We start from the raw sequence: 12,500 nt of genomic DNA, 5'->3' as shown, positions 1-12,500 counted from the left end.
GAGGATGGGGGGGTGAGAGGGTGGGGGGGTGAGAGGATGGGGGGGTGAGAGGGTGGGGGGGGGGGTGGAGGGGGATAACAGCTTACACAGCCTGTTCAGAGGGGGAATGTTGTGCCACCAGGTCAGTAGGCAAAGTAGTCACAGAGGCCAATCACATGTGTGGAAAAGGAGAGGCGTCATGGCAACACACACTATCTGACGCTGATGTCACACTTCTGGATACGGAACGCCGGCATGCTACGTAGCATCACCCAAAGAGGGTGGGGTTAGAAGTGGGGGCAGGGGGGTTGAAGAGGATGGAGAGGAGGAGGAGGGGTTAGGGCTGGGGGCAGGGGGGTTGAAGAGGATGGGGGGGGGCACAGATGTTTTCTGCCGTTGAAGTCGACATGTCTGCGGTGGGCTTGGTGGCAGCTGGCATTGTTGAACACACAGAGAGGAGACGAGGGAGGGGTAGAGGACGGAGGGAGGGGGAGAGGAAGGAGGTGATGGGAGGGGGGAGGAGGGAGGGAGGGGGAGAGGAGGGAGGTGATGGGAGGGGGGAGGAGGGAAGGAGGGGGAGAGGAGGGAGGTGATGGGAGGGGGGAGGAGGGAGGGAGGGAGGGGGAGAGGAGGGAGGTGATGGGAGGGGGGAGGAGGGAGGGAGGGGGAGAGGTGATGGGAGGGGGGAGGAGGGAGGGGAAGAGGAGGGAGGTGATGGGAGGGGGGAGCAGGGAGAGGAACAGGCGTCTACCAGCCGCTAGCCATGTCACATGTACATATGTCATATCCATGCTGCCATGCTGGGGGTTACAGGCCATCTAGACAATCCACTAATCCCCTGAGCTTCTGTGTGTATGTGTGTGTGTGTGTGTGTGTTTGTGTTAAAATACAGTGCCTCAAGAAAAAGGACAAACAAAATGGTGTGTAAATGTGCGTGTGTGTGTGAGTGACTGAGTGAAAAAATGTGTGTTTAATGTTAACCAGGTGCATCTCGTGTGTGTGTGTGTGTTGCGTGCAAATGTGTGTGTGTGTTGTCTTACTTGGCGTCCTTCGCTGCGCCAGAGCCCGTTGGAGGTCTTTGTAGGTGCGATGGTGACCACGGGAGGGGTGCTGGGCACGGCGTGGCCACCAGGGGGCACCAGCACCGGCCCCGGGCCCAGGGGCCCTCTCTTGGGCGTGCTCACCGGGGAACTGTGGTTGGTGGCGGGAGACGAGACTGGAGATGACTCACTACTGATGGATGACCCTGCTACAGAGAGTGAGAAACAGAGGATGGAGAGAGAGACGGAGAGAGAGAGATAGAGAGAGAGAGAGAGAGGGGGAGAAAACATTATTACATGCAACAAACACCAGACATACACAATGTTCTGTGTCTGTTGGGACTAGCTAACACAGCCCCAGTACAGAACACACCACGGTAGGGCTAGATAGGGAGGATAACTACTAGATTTGCTACTAGCTCTTTCCTAGCTAGCTATTTACAAACTAGCTCTGGCATGGCTGTGACACATCGACCAAATGGGTATGTTAGCTTTGTTGCAAGCTTTTTCCTAGCTAGCCCTTTCCTAGCTAGCTCTTACCTAGCTAGCTCTATCCTAACTAGCTCTTACCTAGCTAGCCCTTTCCTAGCTAGCTCTATCCTAACTAGCTCTTACCTAGCTAGCTCTTACCTAGCTAGCTCTTACCTAGCTAGCTCTTTCCGAGCTAGCTCTTTCCGGGCTAGCTCTTTCCTGGCTAGCTCTTGCCTGGCTAGCTCTTTCCGGGCTAGCTCTAGCCTGGCTGACAGAGGCCCAGATGGATGCCCCCAGGCAGCCATTACAGGGTAACAGTGACCAGGATGAGCAGCCTTGTGAGTCACACGCAAACACAGGCCTGACACACTGCCAGGAAACACATCCACACCCCCACACCAGAGCCAGTGCTGGCCAGTGAGCAGCTCTCCAGTGCAGATCAGCCAAACCCCTCCAGGGAAACCCTGTAGCGCCGGGTCATGGTGTGGTCACATGCCTTCCTCTCCCTCTCTCTCTCTCTCTCTCTCTCTGTCTCTCTCTCTCTCTCTCTCTCTCTCTCTCTCTCCTCCCGGTTCCTCCCTCCCCCCCCTCACACGCCCTCACACATCTCTATTCCCTGTTCTCTGCTTGTTCCTTAACTCTACATCTAGCCTCTCTCTCTCTCTCTCTCTCTCTCTCTCTCTCTCTCTCTCTCTCTCTCCGCTCTCTGTTCCCCCTCTCTCTCTCTCTCTCTCTCTCTCTCTCTCTCTACATTTCTCTCTCTCTACATCTCTCTCCCTCCCTCCCTCTCTTTCTCTCTCCCAGATCTTCTCGTCACAGCAGGGCAGCAGTCAAACTGGGTCACAACCCTCTTCATGGGACTCCCCTCTCTTACTGCAGCAGCAGACACTGTGTGTCTGTGTGTTTGTGTGAGAGTGTGTGTGAGAGAGTGTGTGTATGTGAGAGTGTGTGTGTGAGAGTGTGTATGCATGCTGTACTGTTCCTGTGTGCAGATTCTGTGTGTGTGCAGGGTGTGTGTGTGTGCTCTGCAGTTCATGTTTGTGTGCTAGACAGCTGAGCAGTCCAGCAGCGTGTACCTACCCCCAGGTCTGTGACTAGGGTCTGTCTTGTTTTCAGTGTAATCAATGTCAACACCACCAGCTCCAACAACCATACACATCATCACAAGCATGCGGGCAGCAACAACAATCACACCACAGCAAATACAGTAGGTGTGGTTTCGGTCTGAAGCGATTAGCATCCGTTTGAACTCAGATTAGTTTGAGCACTAGCTGATACAGCTGTATGATGTGAGGATTGGGGGGGGGGTGATGGAAAGAGAGAGAGAGAGAGAGAGAGAGAGAGTGTAAGAGAGAGAGAGTGTAAGAGAGTGTAAGAGAGAGAGAGAGAGAGAGAGTGTAAGAGAGAGAGAGAGAGAGAGTGTAAGAGAGAGAGAGAGAGTGTAAGAGAGTGAGAGAGAGAGAGAGAGTGAGAGCGAGAGAGAGAGAGAGTGTAAGAGAGAGAGAGAGAGAGAGAGAGAGAGAGAGAGAGAGAGAGAGAGTGAGAGAGAGAGAGAGTGTAGAGAGAGAGAGAGAGAGAGAGAGAGAGAGAGAGAGAGAGAGAGAGTAAGTGTGAGAGAGAGATGATGAAGCGATAGTGACGCGAGGAGTGGGAGGTGAAATGAGAGAGAGCAAAAAGATGATGGGAGAGATAGATAAAGAAATAAGAAAATGGAAAGAGAGAGGCAAAAGAAGAGAGACTTAGTGAGAGGTAGACAGAGAGGTAGAGGGAGAGAAAGATAGAGGGAGTGATGACAGGCTCCGTGTGAGGAGAGGTGAGAGTGGTAAGAAGCACATCTTGTCTGCACAACAGCAATTAGTGGCCTAATCCTACCCCCCCTCACCTCTGAGATCCATTACTCTCCCCTGCAAGACCAGGCCAATCAATAGCAGAACCTCTCTCAGGCTCGGGAGCAGAGCAGCACTTAATACAGCTCTGGTGTCACAGTCGATACACTCGACACAAACGCACGCACGCACGCCCAGGCACACACACACACACACACACAAAGGCGCACACACACACACACACACACTGGAACATGCAGAAACACACACTCCCTCAGGGGACTGGGATGAAGAGAGAGGGGAGAGAGGGAGGGAGAGGGGAGACATGATCACAGTGATCCTGGGCTGCCAATGCTTCAAGCAATAGACATCTACTCCATCTGTGGCTCTCCATCCATCTCTCTCCTCCTCCTCCCCCTGTTCCATCCGTCTGTGTGTGTGTGTGTGTGTGTGTGCAAAGCTGTAGGTGGGAGAGGCAGGACACACTGAATAATTGAGAGAGAGGGGGAGAGAGATAGAGAAAGAGAGAGAGGCAGGTGAAGGGAGGAGTGGAGGGAGGAGGGATGAAAGAGGGAGCAGGAGAAATTGAGTGTTTCCTTCCTTCTCCTCTTCCAGCTAGTCTTGTCACCTCCATCCTTCCATCCAAACGGACTCCCTCCGCCCCTCTCTCCTCCATCCTCCCCTCCCTCCTTCCATCTCTCCCCACCAGCTCCCTCTCACTCTTTCTCTCACACAAACACTTCTATATTTTCTCCCTCCCACCTTCCCCTCATCCCTCACACAGCCTTTCTCCCCCTTCCCCTCCTCCTCCCTCTCCTCCTCTTCTTCAAACGGGCTGCCTCCCAAGTAGAGATCTGTCAGCCAATGCATACATTTTTCATAAACACATTTACAACAGTTACAGCCAGTTAGGGCTGGGGGAATTGAACACACACACACACATTCTACACACACACACCAGCCCCTGAAAGCTCAACAACCTCAGAAGAAAGGCGTGTGTGAAGAAGTATGTGTGTGTTGAGCATGTGTGCGTGTAGAATGTATGTGTGTGTGGAGGGGAGTGTATGCATTGTTAGTGTAATATTTTTTTCTGTTTAAACGTTTGCCAGCCCCTGCCCTCCCCCTCCTGTCATTCTTGACATCCATCTCTCTCCTCTTGTTCTCCCTCCCTCGTGCATCGTGTCCCATCGTGTCCTGGCTGAGGAGGGGGAGGGGAGGGTGTACAAGTATAGAGACACACCCCTAGGCACTGTGGTAAGCAGGGGGGGCATCTCAATAGTCTTGGTTGGCTTCCTCTGATCTCCTTACTTCTGCACTCTTGAGAAGTGATTATTTGAGCGTCTGTTTGGTCAGATGAATGATTCTGAATGTCAGGGTGTAGACAGTTCAACACTGTTAACTATGTGATAAACAGTGTGTTAATACTGTGGGACTATCACGGTTACACTAAGGACCCCACTGTGTAAAGGCCTGCAAGGCTTCATAAAGGAGTGTGGGTGTGGGGGGGTTCGTATCTGTGTGTGTGCATGTGTGTGTGTGTGTGTGTGATGTCTGGGTCCCTGACTGTGTGTGATTAATGTGTGGCTCCTCTCTCCATGGGTTCTTCCATTAACAGACCCTCCCCCCTCTCTCTCTCTCTCTCCCGCCTCTCCCTCTTCCTCTCCCCCCCCCCCCCTCTCTCCCTCTCTCCCTCCCCCCCCTCTCTCTCTCCCCCTCTCTCTCTCTCTCTCTCCCTCCCCTCTATCTCTCCCCCCTCTCTCTCTCTCTCTCTCTCTCTCTCTCTCTCTCTCTTTCTCCCCCCCCCCCTCTCTCCCTCTCAGACTTCCTCCACGCATGATTGCTCAAGCTGACCCACACAAGGCACCAAGTGACAGCCACCACACACACACACACACACACACCCACAATCACAATCACACACGATCTCCCTCATAATCACGCAATCACTCACACACACTCAGCCCCGGGCCATGTCCCCAGCTATGGTTCCTTCCACCTCAGCCTCTGACCCCAGCCTCTGACCCAGCCTCTGACCCCAGCCTCTGACCCTATCAGGGACAAGATAAAGACCTCCGTTATTGAACGCTGCTCCCTGCTCCCAGCCAATAGGAAAGGGCGGTTAGGGAGTAGCAGGATACATCCTTCCTGTTATCCTGGCCAATCATCACAGCCTGTCTCTCTCCTCTCTCTCTCTCTCCCTCCCTCTCTCTCTCCCTCCCTCCTTGCATGCATTAGAACAACATCAGTACTTGATTAAACAGTCCATTTCACACCTGGTGTGCATAGCAGCACCAAGCCAACCCTGCTGCCATATGCCACCTCCCCACCTCCGCACACACCCCCACATCCACACGCACACACACACACACACGCACCCCCACACACACACATCTGCCACCCCAGTGTTGGCCACGCACTGGCAACACAGTACAAAGACTGTAATCTGCACGTGGGGGAGGGGAAGACACAGACAGAGAGGATGGGTGTGTGTGTGGGTGTGTGTGTGTGTGTGTGTGTGTGTGTGTGTGTTGTGACATTGAGGCGAGGTAAGATAGAGAGAAGAGTGATTCTGGAGGAACCAGACTCTATGCAGTGAGCTGCATGAACACTGTGTGCTTTTCACTTGCTGAGGAGCCCAAAGATGTTTACTGTGTAGACGTGTGTGGGTGTGTGTGTGTATGTATAGAGGTGTGTGTGTGTGTGTAGATGTGTGTGTGTCTGAGGCAGGGCATGAGGAGCTTGTGTGTTTGTGAGTGTTTCAGGGACACTAAGAGCCTGAAGGGTTTTACCTCAAAGTGCCACACACGCAGGCAGGCAGGCACACACGCAGGCCCCCCCCCCACACACACACACCCACACACCTCCAGGCTCCAGATGGAAGGGTCAGTGACACATGGCCTGGCTGTCCCAGCATGCTCTGGGCTACAGGAACAAGGGTAGCCCTCAGCCACACACACACTCCCTCACAAACACACATTTAGACACGCTTTCTGTCTCTCTTTCTGTCTCTCTTTCTGTCTCTCTCTCTCTCTGTCTCTCTCTCTCTCACACACACACACACACACTCTCTACATCACAGACACCCACACTTTCTCTTTTACACAAACACACACATTTGATCTAACACTTGAGTCTCAATCTAACCTTCTACTCACTGCTTCCTTTAGCTCAATCTCTCTCCCTCCACCCCTCCCCCCACCCTTCCCTCCCTCCATCTCCCCACCCCACCCCACCCCTCCCCCCACTCTATCTTCCCTCTCTCCCTTCCCTTCTGTTTCTTTCCCTCCCTCCCACTCTCTTTCTTTTCCTCCCTCTCTTTCTCTGCCTCTCTCCTCATCCTCTATCTGTTCTGCGTCAGCAGGTTGTAGATGCAGCTGTGGATAGTGGTCCAATCAGCCAGCAAATGTTTCTGTGTGTGTGTGTTTGTATCTATGTGTGTGTGTGTGTGTGTATGTATCGGTGTTTCTGTGTGTGTGTGTGTGTGAATATATCTGTGTGTATATGTGTGAGTGTATATATTTGTGTGTGTGTATCTGTCTGTGTGTAAACGGTTCAGTGAATTATTCCCAGAACCGCCTAATTAATCAGGTACCAGCATGCCTGTCTTTCTGAGGGGCAGGTGTGTGTGTGTGTCCTCTCCAGTGTTCTAATACCCCTTATCCATCACCTCCCCTCTCCAGCAACACACTCAGCACACACATCTAGTGAACACACGCACGCTTACATGGGTGTGTGCTGTTGCAGTGGATGTGTATGAGTATTAGTGTACATGTGTGCGTTTGTGTTTATGTGTGTGTATATACGTGTGTGTGTGTTACAGTGTGTGTTTACGTGTGTGTGTTTACGTGTGTGTGTTTACGTGTGTGTGTTTAGGTGTGTGTTTACGTGTGTGTGTTTACGTGTGTGTGTTTAGGTGTGTGTGCGTGCTGTTGAACAGGCAGCGAGTGGCCATGATAGTAGAACACAAAGCAGATAATCCCGGCAGCCAGGAAGACTGACTCATGTCCCACATGACAACACACACACAGGCAGGGACGGAGGGAGAGAGGGAGGGAGGAGGGGGAGGCAGGTTGAGGGAGGAGAGAGGGAGAGAGAGAGATAGGGAGGGAGGGAGGGAGGAGGGGGAGGCAGGGTGAGGGAGGAAAGAGGGAGAGAGAGAGATAGGGAGGGAGGGAGGGAGGGAGGAGGGGGAGGCAGGGTGAGGGAGGAGAGAGGGAGAGAGAGGGATAGGGAGGGAGGGAGGGAGGAGGGGGAGGCAGGGTGAGGGAGGAAAGAGGGAGAGAGAGAGATAGGGAGGGAGGGAGGGAGGAGGGGGAGGCAGGGTGAGGGAGGAGAGAGGGAGAGAGAGAGGGAGGGAGGGAGGGAGGGAGGGAGGGAGGGAGGGAGGGAGGGAGGGAGGGAGGGAGGGAGGGAGGGAGGGAGGGAGGGAGGGAGGGAGGGAGGGAGGGAGGGAGGGAGGGGGGGAGGCAGGGTGAGGGAGGAAAGAGGGAGAGATAGGGAGGGAGGGAGGGAGGGAGGGAGGGAGGGAGGGAGAGGCAGGGTGAGGGACAAGAGAGAGGGAGGGAGGAGAGACAGATAAGAGAGAAGCAGATGCATTGTGTGTGTGTGTTTATGTGTGTGTGTGTGTGTATGTGAGTGCTAGTTCATAAATACAGCCTCTGTTGACAGAGAGGTAGGAGGAGCACCATAGACCCACGGCCCACGCTCCACCTCGCCTACCCCAGCGACGGCACTCCGAACGTAGGCAGAAGGAGCCCCACGCCGGGCTGGTTCCTGGAGCTCCAGAGGGTGAGTCACTTGCACAGCCCACGCAGGCTCCCTCAGTCAGGCCCCAAATAACAAAGGGAGTTTTCTAATCTTTTAAAAGAAGAAACGGCCGACCTAAATCAGACAGTTTGTGTGAGCCTAAACGAGTGGTAAGTGTGCGTGATGGAAGTAGGAACAGATAAGGGCTTGACACTACCAGACCGAGCTAACAGCTTCCAGACACACCTGCCCCCCCCCCCCCCCCCGCACACACACTTACACACACACACACACACACACCTGCCCACACACACCCCGAAAAGAGAGGTGGGAGAAAAAGGTCATCATGTCCTGACTAAAGCGCCCGTCAGAGAAGAGAACGAGAGAGAGAGATTGCAAGGAGAGGAAAGACAGAGGGAGAGAAGGCGAGATGGGGAGGGAGAGATGGAGAGAGGGTAGAGAAAGAGAAAGCAAGGGAAAGAGAGGGAGGGAAAGAGAGAGAGAGGGAGAGAGATAGAGCGGTTGTGTCCTTCTTTCTCAGGGTAATAAATCATTAGTCGGGTGCAGGGAGGAGCAGGGCCTAGTGCCTGTGGGAGGAGAGAGGCTGGATAGACTCGAGGCATGGAGGCTGGAGGAGAGAGGCTGGATAGACTCGAGGCATGGAGGCTGGAGGAGAGAGGCTGGATAGACTCAAGGCATGGAGGCTGGAGGAGAGAGGCTGGATAGACTCGAGGCATGGAGGCTGGAGGAGAGAGGCTGGATAGACTAGAGGAAGGGTATCTAGGAGAGAAGGACCAGAGGAGGGGAGCTCAGTCTCCCACGCAGCCTGATTAAGAGAGCCTGACCAGGGGTGGACGGCCGGGTCAGCTGGGTCTCTCTGGAGCAGGGGCACGGGGCCAACACACACTGGAACACAGATAGGTGCACACACACACTCACACACAGATCAGATGATCCACTTCTAATCAGCCCCTGAGAACTCACCCAGCCACAGATGCTTACTCCATACTCTGCATCTGGGTCTGAGGACGTGTGTGTGTGTGGTGCCTGTGCTGTTTTACACTTTCAAAGGAATACGGAACTTAAACTGTATGAGGAAGCAACCTTCACACACACACACACACGTACACGCGCGCACACTGTGCTGACGCATAACTGGGTCAGCTAGCTACCTCTCTCTACCCACCTCTCTCTCTTCCCCAGGGAGACAGGCTAATTCAATCCTGTGTGAATACCCCTCCATTGCTATTAGCAGCTCTGAATTATGTCTCACAGAGAGACGCTCTCTCTCTCACTCACACACACACACACACACACACACGCACACACACAACCTTGCCCAACACACACCCACTGTTGTGTAGCCTAACCAAACAAAAAGCAGGAAGCTGTCTCTGGGAAACAAGGGTGTGTGTGTGTGAGCATTGGAGAGTGTGTGTGTGTGTTCTGAGTGTGTGTGTGTTCTGAGTGTGTGTGTTCTGAGTGTGTGTGTGTTCTGAGTGTGTGTGTTCTGAGTGTGTGTGTGTTCTGAGTGTGTGTGTGTTCTCAGTGTGTGTGTGTTCTGAGTGTGTGTGTGTTCTCAGTGTGTGTGTGTTCTGAGTGTGTGTGTGTGTGTTCTGAGTGTGTGTCAGGGAGTCAGATGGCTGAGCGGTGAGGGAGTCGGGCTAGTAATCAGAAGGTTGCTGGATCGATTCCCCATCATGCCAAATGACGTTGTGTCCTTGGTCAAGGCACTTCACCCTACTTGCCTCGGGGGGTGCCTGTACTTACTGTAAGTCGCTCTGGACAAGAGTGTCTGCTAAATGACTAAATGTAAATGTAATGTAAATGTGTGTGTGTGTGAGGTCAGATGCCTCCTCACCTCTGGGCTCCTCTGCCTGCTTGGCGAGCTTGCGGAGGGCAGCGGCGAATCCCGAGTGAGCAGACTGTGCAGCCGGGCTCCCATTGGCTACGATGGAGCCGTTGAGGGGTGAGGGGGTGAGGGGGCTCACCGTCGCCGTGGTGCGCGTTGCCGTGGAGATCATTCCTAAGGAAGGTGACTTTGGCTCATGGCTCATGCCTGGAGGGAGAGGAGAGAAGCAGATGGTTGGTCAGTTGGAGTGTCCGTCAAACATGACTCGTAGCTGATTGGTCAACCTCAAGGTCCGCCCCACACAGAGAGTGGTGCCCCACAAAGAAAACCCTCAATGGGACACAAAGGAATGGAAACAGACACACACACACACACTGACACACACACACACACAGACACACACAGAGCCAGTCCTCGCACAGACACACACAGAGCCAGTCCTCAGAGGGGCCCCATCACAGCCCTGCCAGTCTGCTGGTGACAGCTGGGGGGACAAGGGGGAGCTCACAGGTCAAAGGGTCGGAGGTCACCGGGGTTGTGACCCCTCTGGCCTCAAGGTGGCTCTAGTCTGTCTGACTCCCCCCCCCCTGTACTCCCCCCCCTGTACTCCCCACACCCCAGTAAACCACTAGAACACTGTAGTGCGATGGCCTCATACTGAAAGAACACTTAGGCATACCTACACACACACAGACACACACACACTGGTGTCTGTGTGTCATCATGGCTGTCATCATGACCATCTGTGAAAGTGGGGAGACCGCCTTCCTTGATAATCCAGCTCACTATTTCTTTGTCATCAGAATTATGATTCACACACACGTGTGTCTGTGTGTGTGTCAGTGTGTATGTGTGTGTGTCAGTGTGTATGTGTGTGTGTCAGTGTGTATGTGTGTGTGTCAGTGTGTACGTGTGTCCACCAACACCAGAGCAGAGCAACAGGAAGTGGTCACCTGCCCGCTGCCCAATCGGCCAATCAGAGGAGAAGGGTTTTGAAGGTTGTACCAAATTTGGACAGTACAGCAAAAATCTATTATGGCGGATCTTATGGGTTCTTGAGGCTTTTCTGTTTCCCATGAGAAATAAGGCATGCGTACCAATTTTCAGGCATTTAGGAGTAATGGGGTGCTGGGGAAATCACGTAGACTTTGGGCGTAGCTTATAGCGCCACCTATGGGCGCACATGGGCCACTAGCCGTCTGGGAGTAATGAGTGACCTGTTGTATCATTGGGCCAAATTTGAAAAAATCAAGCCAAGGACTTAATGAGCTATTACGGCATTTCACGTGGAAATGTATTAATAATAGGAATATTAACAGAAACAATAGGAGGAACCCTAATAATAATAATGTGTTCATTCAGGAGAAGGTTCTGTCCAAAGGAATGTCCAGGGAGAGATTCTAACCTGCAATCTCCTGCTCTGCAGTCACATTCTCTACCCCTGAGCCGTACCCAGGAGGCAAGAGAGGAGGTCAGGCTCCATGAGGTGAGGTGACTGTGTGTGGTAGCTCTCTCTCTCTCTCTCTCTCTCTCTCTTCCTTCCTTTCTCTCTCTCTCTCTTCCTTTCTCTCTCTCTCTCTCTCTCTCTTCCTTTCTCTCTCTCTCTCATTCTTGTCTTTTTTTGATGTTCGATTTACAAGACAGCACCCCCATCACCCTCTCTACAATCCTCCCTCACTCTATTTCCCCTCTCTCTCTCCCTCCTCCCCCTCTCCATTGCTCTCGCTCTCTCTTGTCTTCCCTCCCTCCATCTCCTTTCCATCTCTCCCTCCCTGCCTCCCCCTCTCCTTCTCTGTATGGGGGAGGCGAGGGGGAGGAGAAAGAGGACACTGTGATGACAGATCCTCAGCCGTTGGAATCCCTGAATGCCAGAACCATATTCCGTAGCGCACACACACACACACACACACACAAACACACACACACGCAAATGCCTATTAACTACAGCCTCCCCAGTCAGAGGTCAGTGTGGGGTCAGACTGTGTAGCACACAGACACCCCTTACACACACACACACACACTACCCCTGGAACACACACACACACACACACACAATAACCCCAACCCATCACAGTCATCCATACATACTAGAATAAACCGGTCAGGTCCACGGTCTCTGATGATATCAATAGGTTATATATGGTCCCTTCCACTGGCTGCAACAGCTATAAAAAGATTCAGCTCCCACCAGGGGTGTGTGTGTGTGTGTGTGTGTGTGTGTGGGGGGGGGGGGGGGTTAGGTGCTGGGTCACCAGGGCAGGGGCAGTGATTCAGGAGTAGAGATGAGACACAACCTCTAGACCGTCCATTCTCCCCCCCTCCCCTCCCCTCCCCCCACCTCCCTCCTCCTCCTCCCCCCCTCCCCTCCTTCTCACCCACTGCACTCCCCATGAACTCCACACGCAATTAATAATGAAATTAACAATGAGCTTCTTCTACACACACACACAGCACAAGCTCAGCGCACCGCTGTGACCTCGTCACGACACCCGGGTCTTGCTCCACCCACCGCGCACACACACGCAACAGCACACACACACGCAAGAACACACGCACCAGCTAGCTAGCTAGCCGTAGGGCTTTATA

General features: G+C 53.4%; 1 protein-coding gene across 5 annotated transcripts in view; it reads right to left on the bottom strand.

Moving 5' to 3' along the window:
• gse1b (Gse1 coiled-coil protein b) overlaps positions 1-12,500 on the bottom strand; it is a 187,448-nt gene that overhangs the window by 20,892 nt on the left and 154,056 nt on the right. For all 5 annotated transcript variants that reach the window (XM_084682061.1, XM_084682059.1, XM_084682057.1 and 2 more), the window contains 2 exons: positions 9,924-10,121; positions 1,020-1,228 (listed from right to left, as the gene is read on the bottom strand). In XM_084682061.1, the coding sequence (XP_084538187.1) occupies positions 1,020-1,228; positions 9,924-10,119 (405 nt within the window). In that variant the 5' untranslated portion in view covers positions 10,120-10,121. The remainder of the gene's footprint in view (positions 1-1,019; positions 1,229-9,923; positions 10,122-12,500) is intronic.

The sequence above is a fragment of the Hypomesus nipponensis genome, chromosome 19 (assembly GCF_054491055.1).
Source record: "Hypomesus nipponensis isolate SF chromosome 19, ASM5449105v1, whole genome shotgun sequence".
Classification (NCBI taxonomy): domain Eukaryota; kingdom Metazoa; phylum Chordata; class Actinopteri; order Osmeriformes; family Osmeridae; genus Hypomesus; species Hypomesus nipponensis.
The sequence above is the reverse complement of the archived record's forward strand: the minus strand, read 5'-3'. Positions and strand labels throughout refer to the sequence as shown.